The sequence below is a fragment of the Ahaetulla prasina genome, chromosome 2 (genome assembly GCF_028640845.1).
Source record: "Ahaetulla prasina isolate Xishuangbanna chromosome 2, ASM2864084v1, whole genome shotgun sequence".
NCBI lineage: Eukaryota > Metazoa > Chordata > Lepidosauria > Squamata > Colubridae > Ahaetulla > Ahaetulla prasina.
The window spans coordinates 59,071,833-59,087,451 of NC_080540.1; the positions used below are offsets into that span (position 1 = coordinate 59,071,833).

At 37.6% G+C, this 15,619-nt stretch overlaps 1 protein-coding gene across 6 annotated transcripts in view; it reads right to left on the reverse strand.

Moving 5' to 3' along the window:
* PLXNA1 (plexin A1) overlaps window positions 1-15,619 on the reverse strand; it is a 405,135-nt gene that overhangs the window by 89,969 nt on the left and 299,547 nt on the right. For all 6 annotated transcript variants that reach the window (XM_058168162.1, XM_058168161.1, XM_058168157.1 and 3 more), the window contains 5 exons: window positions 15,345-15,441; window positions 13,745-13,932; window positions 4,702-4,853; window positions 3,210-3,330; window positions 1,430-1,566 (listed from right to left, as the gene is read on the reverse strand). In XM_058168162.1, the coding sequence (XP_058024145.1) occupies window positions 1,430-1,566; window positions 3,210-3,330; window positions 4,702-4,853; window positions 13,745-13,932; window positions 15,345-15,441 (695 nt within the window). The remainder of the gene's footprint in view (window positions 1-1,429; window positions 1,567-3,209; window positions 3,331-4,701; window positions 4,854-13,744; window positions 13,933-15,344; window positions 15,442-15,619) is intronic.

The window sequence follows — 15,619 nt, forward strand, 5'->3', positions numbered from 1 at the left end:
ATTTTAAAATTATAAGAAAATTCGGAAATCCAATGAATGTTAAATTGGAAGTAGTCCTTGCAAGCAGAGCATGCTAAAAATACAGTAAGCACAAAAGTAAAAAGTAAAATTCAGGGGAAACAGAAAACTTGCAATAACGCTAAAACTGCAGGGATCCAAAGCAACTGGAAAGATGTGGAAGACTCCTACACTGACATCAAGAGTCTCTTTTTCCCCACTTAAGAAGCATAGATAGAAATGCCCAGTTGATGTCTTGTGCTGTTATATAGAGTCTCACTTATACGAAGGACGGAGATTGCAACCAAAAAGCTGAACTACTGGTAAATTATAATATGAACTTAGTAGTATCACATGAATTATCAGTTTTACTAGTTCAATTTCCTTACGGTAATATATCTGAATTTACACATGGAAAAAATGTGAAATGAATGTTAGGATTCTAGGCCTGGCTGTCTTTTAAGCAGTTTACAATAGGTTTAAATATTAATCTCTGCATCTGGTCCTTCACCACCCACTCATTCTAATTTCCTTGGGAAGTTCTGCTAAAATTATCAGTTAATGTAAAAAGAAAATAAAACACACATAATCCTTGAAGCTGGCATAACTCTGGAGCGTTCTCCATCATGCAGCGACTGCAAACAGCAGCGATTAAGGCTGATAACCAGTAATTACTGCACAAAAATATTTAAAGAACCGCTCCATTATCATCCCTAATCTAAAAATTATCCACTTCATGGCTCAGGGGTTTGTGTTTTTTATAAGGAAAAGGAATTCATTCTTTGGTCTTTCTTCTTCTTCTTCTTCTTTTTTTAATGAACCATGAAAAGAAATTCCACAAGCTACACAGAAATTTTTGCTTGACTCCTTAGGAATATTATCTTATTTCACATTGTTTATTCACATGTTTATACCCAGTGCATATATGTAATTGATCAGTTCAGTGCATTCCAGGCTTTCTTCTCTCTACATACAGGTAGTCCTCGACTTACAACCACAATTGAGCCCAAAATTTATGTTAAGTGAGAATTCGTTAAGTGAGTTTCGCCCCATTTTATGACATTTCTTGCCACAGTTTCTTAACACATTTCTTAACAGTTGTTAAGTGACTCACTGCCATTGGTAAGTTAGTAACCTGGTTGTTAAGTGAATCTTGCTTCTTCATTGACTTTGCTTGTCAGAAGATTGCAAAAAGTGATCACATAACCCGAGGCACTCTAACGGTCATAAGAATGAATCGATTCCTAGCATTTGAATTTGGGTCATGTGATCATGGGGATGCTGCAAAGATTGTAACTGTGAAAAACGGTCATAAACAGTCACTTTTTCCAGTGTTGTTGTAACTTTGAATGGTCACTAAATGAATTGATGTAAGTCGAGGACTACCTGTAGTGCCTGACAACCATTTATACCCCAAACCAAGAAAGCTCACCATGAAAAAGCACATAGTTGTCCTCCAATGGTCACCGTGATATTACTTCCTGCATTGAGATGTCTTCCTCTGATGCTAATCCAGGTGCCCCCAGAAAGAGGCCCACGAGCTGGGATCACTTGAGAGAAGGTAGGAGCCTGTCAAAAGAAAACACAGTCAGTTCACAGCATTCAGAGGATAGTCTTAATGTACAAGCATTTTTTTATTTTTATTTATTTATTTTATTTAATTTTTTATACCGCCCTTCTCCCGAAGGACTCAAGGCGGTGTACAGGCATAATAAAAACCAGCAATACAATATACAAATTTAAAATCCAATATTAAAAAACTTATTTAAATTAGCCCAACGATTAAAATTTACTCTACTAAAACCCCATTTAAAATTAATAAATTTAAAATTTAAAATCCCAATTTAAGCCAGCCCCGCGCGGATAAAAAGGTGAGTCTTGAGTTCGCGACGAAATGTCCGAAGGTCAGGAATTTGGCGTAAGCCGGGAAGCTTCGTTCCAGAGTGTGGAGCCCCCACAGAGAAGGCCCTTCCCCTGGGGGCCGCCAGCCGACATTGTTTGGCGGACGGCACCCTGAGAAGTCCCTCTCTGTGGGAGCGTACGGGTCGGTGGGAGGCGTATGGTAACAGCAGGCGGTCCCGTAAGTATAAGCATTACCGTAAGTGTAAGCATAAGAAAAGGACTTATGGAAAGACTTCTAAGCAAAAAAATTAAAAATTAAAATTGAAAATTCTTCACAGCTCAGGCACTATGGCTATCATATTGCTATGATACACAGTTAAATTCAGAACATAAAATCAAATATGAGGATATCAGTGATAATTCAGTGCTAGCTCACATACCATTGTTTTTCTATAATCTTCTTACTGTTTGCACTTGTACACTACCACAATCGACTAGTTCGTTTGACGTTTATAATAAGATAAAATATATAATAATTCTATTTTAAAAAATAAATCAGGAGACTAAAGGAATAATAAGGCTACAATTAAAAGCAACGGATTAAACTGGCTAAAGCTCAGCATTTTAAACACCCAAGTAATTAAAATATTGGATAAAAATATTATAATTTTATACACTTGCACGTGTCATGGACATATATTACAGTGCCTTACAGATAGGCAAAGTGATGCTTTTCAAATTTTCTAGCTTTTCTAGTTTTCAGAGGAAAACGATTCTAAGAGGTCACCCTTATTTGTACTTCTCTACTAGCCAGAGGAACAGAGCCTGTTTAACAATAAATGCTGTACAGGACAATCTTAGTAACTGACAAACGATTCTAACCAGCCAAAGTCTCATTAGTTCTTCACAGTTTTAAGTAATTTTAGAAACATTGCTATCAGCAGATGTCAAGCTCTAAATTAGTGAAAAAAACCAGCCCACCATTGAGATACTACTGTTTAAATCGTGATCTAGTCCAATCTAAATTAGTTAATGACTGCTCCAGTCATTTTTATGAGGCAGGAAACTTTCTTAGTTAAAATCACACAAGAATCCCAGTTTCAGCATAAAGGTCTTGAATCTTCTAAGGCCGAACAGATTGACTAGTAATTTATTTCTTGGCATCCCTTTCGTGCATATTTTTACAAAGGTTAGGATATAATTTCCAAATTAAATTAATATGCTGTCTACCAACAAATAATAAACATAAAAATAGTTAGGATAAGGGCTTGTGATAGAAAAACAACTAAATAAGGTAAATCCGTATGGCAAAAATGGGATGCGGGAGGAGATGAGATGGTGAAAGCAAATGTCTAATATTTTAATCTTACCACAAACGTGAAGCTTTTTGGAGCTATAGCCTTGTAGCTTGGAGAACAATCTCTGACACACACTTCTACAGGAGCATCTTGAATTTTGCTGGGGCTGGCTTCTCCAATCTCACAGACAATCCTGCAGGAGACACACCAATTGAACGTGTTATAAACACATGAAATGTCAGTGCTCTTGTTACATATATGAAGTGTAGCTACCCTGCAGATCATTGGCCATATCCCTATGCCAAATATTTCTGATGTTCCTGATTCTTTCTTTCAATCTTGTCATTATATTTTGATGGGCTGTTGTTATTTTAATTAAATGCCATTTAACAATTTCAGCAAATTATGTCTTAGCATACATCAAATTGGTGTTTGAACAATAGGCATATTAAAATTGCAGAATACATAAAATATTACAAGGGGAGTTTAATTTAACTCAGTAGGGAATCAATTAAAATTTAACACAACTAAAAAGAAAAAAAACCCATTTATTTTCATTCCACCCCCGTCTTATCACAGTATGTGTTAATGTAATGTAATGTACATCCATCCGTAAATTAAGCCGTGGAAAATATTCCTATACATTTCTGGGCTTTGTATTTTGATTTACTATCTACAAGCAAAAAAGAAAGACCCCCACTAAATGATCCTAGATTGATTTTTCTTATTACATCCTATTGATGTTTAAACTTGCTCTGTATTTTTCTATATAATTTTAAACTAGATAAATTTGAACAGAATGTATGTGGCTAGCCAGAATTGACCAGCTTTAGTGTGGCTCTGTAAACACATATTTAACTCAAAGTGGGGTTTTAAGTTAACACAAAGTATATAATGAAAAAACATTTTCCCCCTCCCAAACCACCCCCCTCCCCCCAAGGTACATTTTGTTTTCAAAATCAAAACTCTGTTAACAACTCGCAGAATCATTATATTTTACCATCCAATATTTTCCAGAAATGATTTGTGAAACCAGAAGAATCTTTCTGACAGAACGTCACAGAAGATTTGGCATTTCCCTTATTATTTTGCCACTGTTTTGTGGAACCAAACCCAGAGGAGGATCTGGGCATTATTATTTTTAAGCTATCCTGCCATTCATTTTTCTTCCTCTAAATTGTTCAGAGAAATGCTTATACACTTGCCATCTCATTTAATAAACACAGGAATCCTATGAGGAAGATTGGGGTGAAAGATAATTGCTTCTAGCGTGAACTGGTGACCTTCATGGATAGGCAGGAATTTGAATCTTTATCCAAGTTCAACTGCCTTATCAACTTCACCACATTAGCTCTTTCTAAAATAAGAAACAGTCATTTTAAAATGAGTTAAATCAAGAAGTACTGATGGTGACTAATGCTCTAAAAGAAAAATCACAGCCATCTTTCCTTATTGGCAGTACACACATCTTGACTCTTCTGCTTTTTACAGTTATATAGGATCTTATAAACGAATCCATTTATTAATCTCCTACATAGTCATCTGTAATTTAAAGGATACTCACTGCTCAGCACTGATATATTCACTTTCAATGGGGATGCATATCACTTTGCCAACCCGTACACCCATGCGTACATCTTCAAACTTCAGGCCCAAGTTCTCACCAATGATGGTTAACCGAGTCCCACCTTGTCGAGGGCCTGTTTCAGGAAACAACTAAGAAGAAACAAAGCAGACTGTTATGAAATCCATCTGATCCACTGCAATGAACAAAAACATCTGTCATAGCACAATTATACCATCCGCATACAGTAAGTATGATACTGTAAATTTCTAAAGTTTGAGGCAGGTTGCCATTTACAGTGAACTTATCAGTAGAAAAACTAAAATTGAAGTGATAATCATTTAACATTCAGGAAGCCCTTCTATAGTTCAAAACAAGTTTCTATCATCTAAAACAGCAATATTAATTATTTCTTCCTCCTGAGTTCCACTATTACATCATCCATTTTCTTATTTCTTATACCACAATATATTCCTCTGAACTAATCAGAATATGGAAATGGAAACCATCAACTCATATTCCACTGGGAGATGGTTTGCTTCAGGAGTGAAATGCTCTGAAGTCTGCTACCTGTTCACTTTGCTACCAGTTTGCTTCGCGCATGTATACGCAGTGCGTGCTGAACACGTGCTTCGTGCTCATGTGCACCACAGACACTACCACGCAGCGCTGAAAAAGGAGGATTAAGAAGCATTTTCTAAGGTGAATAGAACAGCAAGTGGGGGGGGACCAGGGGTGAAATGCTCCTGGTTCGGACTGGATCGCCCAATCTGGTAGTGATGGCGGTGGGTGGTTCAGAGAATCAGTAATAAAAATCCCTGCCCCCCTCCATACCCAGCTGAGCCACACGGTCATCAGAGGGTTTTTTTTTACTTTTAAAAGCATTTTTTCTTCGACTGAAAAAAATGCCTTTAAAAGTAAAAAAAAAAGCTTCTGATCGTGCAGCTCAGCTAGGATCGTCAGAGCCTTTTAAAAGCATTTTTTTCTACAACCCCTTCAGCCGAAGAGGTTGTAAAAAAATGCTTTTAAAAGGCTCTGACGATCTCAGCTGAGTTGCCTGATCGTCAGAGGCTTTTTTTTCTTTTAAAGGCAAAAAAAATACTTTTAAAAGAAAACAAAAGCACCTGATGATCAGGCAACTCAGCTGGGATTGTCAGAGCCTTTTAAAAGCATTTTTTACAACCTCTTTGGCCAAAGAGGTTATAGAAAAATGCTTTTAAAAGTAAAAAAAAAGTTGGCCATGCCCACCCAGTCACATTACCCCCCCCCCCAAGCCAGGCTCACAGAACTGGTAGTAACAAATTTTACAATTCACCACTGCAGGAAACAGTTGTGCCGTGCGATTTAGATTCAGTAGAAAGCAGGAAATCCTGCTTTCTAGCGAATATAAATCGTGCGGCACAGCTGATCATTGGAAATACTAGTTCACCCGAACCGGTAGCATTTTTTTTACTACCAGTTTGCACGAACCGGTAGCATTTCACCCCTGGTTTGCTTATACTATTATCATTGGACTTCACGATGGCACAGGGAATCCTTCTTAGGATTCTTCTTGTTCAACCCTACATGTTCTCAGAAAGCCTACTATTTCTTTCACATGCTATGAATTATTAAAAGAAAAGTCATCATTTCAGAGCCTTCCTTACAAAGAAGACACCAATTAACTCATGTAAAATGGGACTTCTCTTTCTCTAGTAATTCTGGAATATCCCAACATACAATAGTTTCTGCCAGCACCAGCTGGGGAAGGAAGAAAGCCCCAGCAGAGCATGATATGGCTCATTTGTTAGGATGATTCCCAATAAAACGGACAGGTGTGGCTTGACATATGCCAGCGTGATGACAGATGAGCGGTGTGTTACAAGCCCACCATTGCCACTAACAAGGTAATTATGGGCAATTTTACACCACATTTTGCTGGGCCCCAGTGCTTGGCATACACCTGCAAGTGATAAAAAGGATTAATGGGCACCCAGCTGGAAAAGCTCTTTTGGGTCACCACAACCCCAAACCAAGGGAAGGGACTCCAGGGCTGAAACAGCGTAAAATGACCTAGCAAAATCAAGAACCAACTGATTACCTGATCAGTCAAGCTGGCCCCCAGTCTCTGTACTGATCCTAGACAAAGGCTAGGCATCCTTTTCTAAGCTAGGTACTGAGGAGGTTTAGGAGTAGGAAAGAGCTTTGGAATGCATGCAATTCTTAATTTGCCCTGCTGAAAACTCTTAAATGCTCAGGAAACATTTTATGTTTAAAAATAGAGAGAAGACATAAAAGTATAGTCAAGACAAAGCCTCCCAGTACTGCTGACGGAACAGCTTTATACTGACTCTACCAAATGCATAGGAATTGGCAAGTCTCCAAGAGAAGGAATTTCTATGTTTATGAGTCAGCCTGCAAGTTACTTCACTACATGCCCAGATCATTGTTTAAATTAAAAAAAAAAAAAGCATTTATTCAATTGATCTTAATGGAGATGATGAATCATAAACAAACAAGTTTCCCAAAGCCTGGTAAGCCCAAATTGTTTGGTTCTAGGCTTACATCTAGCACTGTAGCTAGAAAGTGATTTAAAGAGTCATTGAAATAAGTAGGACAATCTGCAAGCTTCAACTGGCCAACAAGATGTGCAATGATGCCCATCCCACTTTGTGGAATGTCAGGTTGCTTCCAGGTGTGATTCAAAGTGCTGGTTATGACCTATAAATACACACACATACACACATATAGCTTTATTGCTTTTAACCTTGTAAGCTGCCCAAAGTCACCCTGTGGTGAGATGGGTGGCAAACAAAATCAATCAATCAATAAAATGCTTTTGGGGATTCCTGCACCAGAGTTTGTTGCAGTCAGATGAGGTCAAACTGAAATGAGGGAAGGGAAGAGATTTTGTTTGTACACTTCCAGGGGAGGATGCAAATATAGATAACACCATCATTCTAGTTCAGGGGTGTCAAACTCGCATCGTCACAGCATCATGACGGGATGTATCGCGACTTCCCCCCCCCCTTCGCTAAACCAGGCGTGGATATGGCCAGCGCATGACACATCCGGCCCAAAAGGCGCAAGTTTGACATCCCCATTCTAGATTATTGACTATCAGATAGCAAATGCATTAATTCAATAAGGGGAGGGGGGAAGAGAAAGAAAGGAGCTAGGAAGATCCAAGGGGGGGTTAGAATGTCCTGCACATATCCTGAGCTCTAAAAGCAGCATATCCAACTGCAGCTCCACCCTGCAACTCTGAGTTTCTCAAACACTCGTTGGCCTTAATCAATTGATGACTTTATTTCAAGCATGCCATTTTGAGAATTGAGAAAATGAGAGTGCAGGGAAGTTGGCTGGCAGCCTGACACAGATCATGTGAAGCAGTTCTTATGAAGAATTGGACAACCATTTGTCTGAACTGATATCAGTTTGGTCTAGATGACCTACAAGATCCCTTCCAATTCTGTTACTCTGTTTTATTTATTTTTATTTTTTATTTATTCATTTGTCAAACACAACAATATATATAAGTATAAGCATGAAATAACCATATGAATTGGATACAACCAAAGGGAACATTTAGGAATTATTCTGTTGGGAGGGGGGGAGATGAGACACCAGCCTTGCCCTACCTCTCTGTATGACTCTCCTCCAAACTTTGACTTGGCCGAAACCCAGAATCAACAAAATCTGCCAGGTTTTAAATTTCTCAAACCACTCCCCACCTGGAAAAGTTTAGCACAACTTCCGAGATGCAATGTATGAAGTCATTTTCTATTTCATCCATATCTACAATGACTCTCCCTATTGACAGATGGAGAAAAGCTTCTGCTGTATAATGACAAGGTGCAGATCTGTTGCTACTTGCCCAGAGCCTATTATGAATTATGAATCCAAGACTACAAAGCCCATCTTTGTTCTCTGATTGCAGGTGATTCCATTGGTTAACTATAACAAGGGCCTGAAGGAGTCTTGCCACGCTATAGAATTTATACAAGACAAGACAATTTGAAAACTGGAGTCTATCATTCACCTACATTTAATGTAATCATGCACTGCTATCCTGAATCAGAATGCAATGAAGCAGCTGTTACATCAGACAACTTGCGTTATTGTTCCCTAAACTGGGCTCCCCTGAGTACCTGGTGAATTGTGCTGTGGTTTGGTATTGTTAAATTAGTGCAAAAGGCTTCCATAGCATGTTAGATTTCCCCTCTACTGCAGCAAAACTGACAAGGGCCACATGTTTGGGGAGAAGCAACATTGGGAAAAAATTGACACTGCTTGACACACTATGTGTGTGGGGTCATCGTTAAACAAGACACTTGGGAGCCAGAGCTGGCAGGAAAATCCAGCTATTTTGTTCTCTCCTTATACACAAACTCCCACCCCAGTTCTTTCTGACAAACAGCAGCCCTCTTCATCTAATTGGTTTCAGAGCACAACCCTTCATATCTGCCAAGTGAATGTAAGAAATACCAGTCCCCAACATATGAAAATAATGAATCATCTACTAAGTGTCTTGATTATTTGACCATTTAATTTCAGAATAGCTGATCTGTCCATGCAGTTGAGAATGTTAAATACAGAGCATAAGACAGGAGGCAGAGAAGTAAGCCAAAGTTTGAAACAACCAGGGTGAATCATGATTTAAATCACTAGTAAAAAGGCTTGATTTAAATCAACTCAATTTAAATCATATTTTTAAAGAGCAACTGTCATCCTTGTCCCAGAGCGACTCACTGACAGACCCAATATTGCAGAATATACAGCCTACATAACTAAGCTCCATTTCATGCTGAATAAATTGAATTATTAAGATAGTTTTCTTCAATAGAAAACTATCTTTAGATAGATTAGATAGATAGATTTTTACTCCAAAAGCATTTTATTAAAATAAATTTAATAAAAAATTTAAAAATTATTGGGGGGGCAATAAGTTGACTTTGTAAAAAATATACAAATAGAATGAGACTATTGCCTTATACACTGTAAGCCGCCCTGAGTCTTCGGAGAAGGGCGGGGTATAAATGTAAACAAAAAAAAATAAAAAAAAATCTGATTTTAATTAAAAAAATCCAATTTATTTATTTATTTTAAAAAAAAAAATCATCAATTTTTATCCACCCTGGAAACAACACAATCATATAGGCCGAGCTTCAGTATTGCAATCTAGCAGTCAGAAAAGTGTATGTTAGTTGGGATCCGATAAAGGGACAGTCTGGAAACAAAATGCAGCATTTTCATGTGGTAGATTTACCTCTTCATAGCCAAAACATAATTTAAAGCAAAGGAAACTCTGGGGGTCAGATTTTGGACATTAATATCATGCCAAAGTGATAAAAGATGAAATAAATGACATGGAGAGTGTTTTAATATTAACTCAAAATCTCTCAATTTCCTGTGAGTAAAATGGGAATATTAAGATCACACTTAATCACTTAGCTTGATTTTATTACCATAATAAGAGATAGCAATTGTGAATTCTTTCTTAGCACAATTATGGTGCTAAAGGGAAGGGGTAACCACAACAATCTTGTCAAATCAATCAAGGGCAACTTAATTTAATTAATAGATCATATAAATGCTTTTTTATTCTGATAGCCAGAACAATATTTTCTCACTGATTCTCCCAAATCAGCTCTCTTAGAGCTCTTTAACAATGCTTGTACTAGACTAGAGAACTTACAGTTGAAGCAGATAATCATCTTTTCTTCCTATCAAAGATCTTCTACAAATCTCCTTCATTGTTTTCTATGGCAATGTTTCAAGGAAGAGGAAGGCCTTATCTGAGCAGTGCATCAAAAGATAGAGCTGAATTTATTTTTCAGCATTAAAATACTTCTCTTCCAAAAGCTAAAATCTCAGGCACCAGCTTTCTATTTTAAATGGATGTACTTTAACCCTATTTCCCTTCAATCTAGCAGAAATCACAGGCTGGCATCATAATGGTAAGCTTTAACATTTAATTTTGCTTGGATTTTGGTTAATTACTGTAACTGCACAATCTCTAAATCCACAATTTATGGCTTAATAAACAAACCGGTGGGGTTTTTTTTGTCAGTGTTTTTTTTTTAAGTATCTCAGATTGCTGTGTAAACTCATCCACTGTTTCTCCCCCAAGAGAAACAAACTAAGTAACTTTACTACTTGTATTTTCCAGGACTAAACAAACAAACAAACAAACTGCACAGCATATTTTATACCCCTCATTCCATGCACTCTGGACGATCCTAGCAAATACATTATCACTGCATTTTCCTGAAGCCTGTACAGCAATACCTGTGAAAAAGCAATAACAACGTAAAAGTACACAGTAATAATCCATTTGATCTGCTTATACAGGGTGTACAACCGCAGGAACAAGTTCTTAATTTAGTTTTCATAATTTAGTAACGTAGAGTTGTATTAGAATGAAATGCTGACAATTACTTAAAAACTGCAGATAAGCCATCCATATGTTGCCATACCCACTTGGTAGCTCTGAGGCTTTATTGTGGTCTTACATTATTAAATTATCTCCTTTTCCTATGACAACTGATACTTCACAACATAGTGCACTCTGTTCATAAAAGCCCATAACTCATTACTAGCACCATGTGTAGATATCATGAACCCGAATTTAGGATTCTAACATTCATATTTAAAAGGATGAAGCTTTTAAGAACCAAAATATTATTGCTTGGGGACATGATGCCTATTTTCTGCAGGTTTAAGTTTGGGAGCTCAAATTAAAGCCATTAAAGGTATGACTTAACCTTAAAATTTCTGCTGTTGCAATTTTGTTGAGATGTGTTTATATGTTGTACAATGCTAGGTGCATTATTCAGGATCATGTTTTCTTAACAAAAATCAAGGGAACAAATAAAAACTCCCTTCCTTTCCAATCAAAATTTGGAAACCAAGATTTGGAACCAGAGCATCGGGGAGATATGAGAGAAGATTTAGTTTGGCATAAAATTGAAATATTTGCAAAATATTGCCATTTTTAAAATGTTATAGGTGTTGGGAAAACTTTTGGTTGCCACAGGAAATGGATGGAACAGCTGTGACCTTCAGGAAAGCAAATTAAGGCTGATCACCAAAAGAAAAATTGTAACTGGAAAAAGAGTTGTGAAAAATGGAATAAGATCCCAAACACATGTGTTTGTTTATATATTTGCCAAGGAAGATTCTCCAAAAGGGCTAGACTAGGACAGAAATTTAAAATAATTGAATTAATAGCTACCAATTAAAACTAATTGTCCTTTAAATAGGATAATGCTCTTACAAATTAAATAATCTACCATCTAGATTATTTTAAACTTTTTGCTCTTATCATCCCTTCCCACTTTTAAAAATTATGGAGGATCCCAAAAACGTTTTTGTTTGTATGGGTTATATTTATTGATATTTTATATATTAAAAATTAAAATTGATGCATTCATAGAATTATAGATTGAATTATATATATTGAATCATGTAAAAATAACAATATTGAACCCATTATTACATAAATATTTGTGTAACATATAAAAAGTAATATGATAATATTTTAAATTATTGCAAACATCTTCAATATCTGGCAAATACTTTTGATTTTGCAGAATCTTGGGAAGGTATTGGAGGCCTCAGGAGTCTTCAGACCACATTTTAAGAAACACTAATCTGGACCAATTTCTCCTCATTCTTGTACGTAGAAACATAATCTTCCAGGAGAAACAATCAAAAGAAGTTGGGGGGGGGGGGGCAGAAACCCATACAGGTGAGATGGGCTATGACAAAAAGATCCCTTCCACTAGGACAATAAAAGGAATAGGAGACCAAAACTGAATGATGAAATGAGAGGAAGAGATTATTGAGAGAAGAGAGAGTGGGAGTGAAAAAGAGAGAGGGGAGGATCTCAACAATTACAAAACATGTTAAAACCAGAAAGGAAACTGTATTAAAAAAGCTATAGCTCATTTTCAGACTAACATTCAATGGCATCTAGTTTTGCAGCAGAGACATCTGCAGTTTCCTAAACCTCCTTTGTTTTCAACACCTCCTTTCTATTCTTAGATGCGAAGATAACCGGATAGATATACAAACTTCAGGACTAAACACAGGAGAAACTATATAGAAACCTCATAAAAGCATAGAATGTTGATCTACCATAATGACTGATTTCTATCACTAAATTTTAGCAGACAGACTTAGATTCAGAGTGTGAGTTTAATATATACAAGAGGTACTTAGAAACAAATGGCTTGTAATGCAGAGAATATGTGCCAAATTCACTTCCAGCCCCTGCCTATTAGAGGGAATTGCCCTCAGAGTAATTCATTAGATCTGACCAATTGCCCTCAGAGCAATTCTTCAGATTTGAACAATGAACTCTTGCAAGCCACCAATATCGATTGATATTAAACATCTCCAATCTACAGTGAGAGCAGAACAAAAATCACAAGGAGAAAAGGAGAAAAATTAGACCTAGAAATGGCAGGTAGGATATGTATCTAACTCACTGAATCATATCCTCTATATATCATTTCATCAGCAGCATGTCAATGATAGCAGTAGCATAATCAAATAAGCATTAGTATTCCATGAAAGTATTAGTATTATGAAGGAGAGAGAGGATTTTACCAAGTTTATTAGAAAGAGCCTCTAAAAAGTAAAATGGCATGATAAAAGTATTTGTACCAGCTGAAGAACTAGTAGTCTAAACTGACAGCGGTATTGTGTGCCACAGGAATGTTATACACACCAGCTTTCCCCAGCATGGTATCTGCCAGATGTGTTACACGTCAAATCTTATAATTCTTAGTCTCCTCTGACGCCGTTTCATGATTTGCCAGGAAAATTCCCCTGATACCACAGCTAGGTAAGCTAAGAGATTATGAACATGAAATCAGTAGTGTACAAAGCTGATTAATACCAACAGCTGCAGGATATGCCTATCAGTCCATAAAACATTACAGGACCAAGTATTTCCCGGCATCCTGTGACACAGCCAATTTCCTGTATACTATTTAAGAAAGAGAATGGAGAAAGGCCCTCTTCTTTGGCAGTGCAACCCCCACCCCAAACATACCTTAAGGATTTTGGGATCTGCACAACGGCTATTGCCATTGCTTGCATGCATCCAGCTTTCCGACACTGGGCAGTGTTGACGGAGGGAACATCGTTTTTCTGACACACACCAGCCACACTCAAAGCGTGGATCTGCCTTCAGGCACAGCCCACAGCTTTCTCGCAGAGCTGAGCACTTGTACAAGTGAGCTGCAAAGGAAAGAAGACACTCAAAGATAAATTGGTGCAAGGTAGAATTTGCTAAACAGACTATCCTCTGATGGCATCTAATTTTAGATGTTAGGTTTTATTTAAAATTTCTAGTCCAATCCTTTGCCCAATGCAGGAGTTCTCAAACCATCTTGGACAAATGGTTGTCCAATATATTCTTGAAAACCTCCAATGATGGAGCATCCACAACTCTGGGAGGCAACCCTTCCACTACTTAATAGTTTGCACTGTAGGGGAAATTTCTCCTTAGGCTGCATCTCTCTCTGACGAACTTCCAGCCACTGATTCTTGTCCTGCCCTCAGGTATTATGGTGAATAAATTAACTCTTCTCTGGGGCAGCCCTTCAAGTATTGGAAGACTGCTATCATACTCTTCTTTGTTAAAAAAAGCATACCTAGTACTTTTAACCAATCATCATAGGATTTAGCCTCCAAAACACTTATCATATTTGTTGCTCTTCTTTGCACTCTTGGTAGGGCCTCAGCATCTTTTTTATATTGTTGTGACCAAAACTGTACACAGTATTCCAAATGTGACCTTATCAGTGTGATATAGAGCAGGGGTCTCCAACCTTGGTCCCTTTAAGACTTGTGAACTTCAACTCCCAGAGTTCCTCAGCCAGCTTTGCTGGCTGAGGGACTCTGGGAATTGAAGTCCACAAATCTTAAAGGGACCAAGGTTGGAGACCCTTGATATAGAGTGATACTATTGCTTCCCTTGGTCTAGATACTATCCCTGCAACCCAGGACCGTATTGACTTTTTTGGCAGATGCAGCACACAACTGAGTCATACTTACACACACCAGGACATCTAGACCCATCTCATAGGCACTACTGTTGAGTCCGATAATGTCTATCTTGTACTGGTACAAGATAGATTCCTGCTTAAATACAGGACTTTACTCTTCTCACCATTGAACTGCATCTTGTTGAATGGAGCCCAATGCTCGAGTCTGTTAAGACCCTTCTGAACTTGAAACTATCTTCCAAAATGTTAGCAATTCCCCCAGTTTTATGTCAGCTGCACTCGGTGTCTAAAAGGTTTGCCATCACTGACCCAGGTTGCATTAGTAAAATAACTTGATCATGGGTCCCTGCTATACAGGATGTGCATCTAGTTAACTGAATAACTTGCAGCATTTCCATTAAACACAGAGAGAGAATAAGTTATAAAACCAGGTCTTTACAGACTGCCTCCTTTAACTTTGCTATGTGTAAGGAACAGTGTTTCCTCATATGGGCAAAATGTTTTGAATTTTCACTTGTGGCAGTTTCTTAATTCCAATATGGTCCCCAGCTGGTTGGTTCAAAGATTAAGTGTGGAGATAGTTTACTATGGAGAAATTTTGTTATAAATGAAGGTGTTTCTACATTCCCTATTTCAGCTTACCTTGGATGTTTTGGGGATTGTCAATTATGAAGTTTCCATTCCACACAACAGAAAGGTTCACTGGAAGGTCACTGATGTCATTCCCTTCATAGAAATACTGCCAAAGAAGACACAACAGGGTACAGAGTCTATTAGTCAACCTTACACAAAAATAGCAAATACAAACCAAGAGGCAAATGAAAAGCCAGTGGAAGACATCACATTATTCTCACTGATTTCAAGTGCATCTACCTGGATCTTCCTCTGCCAATTATGACCATGTCAAAAGCAAGACA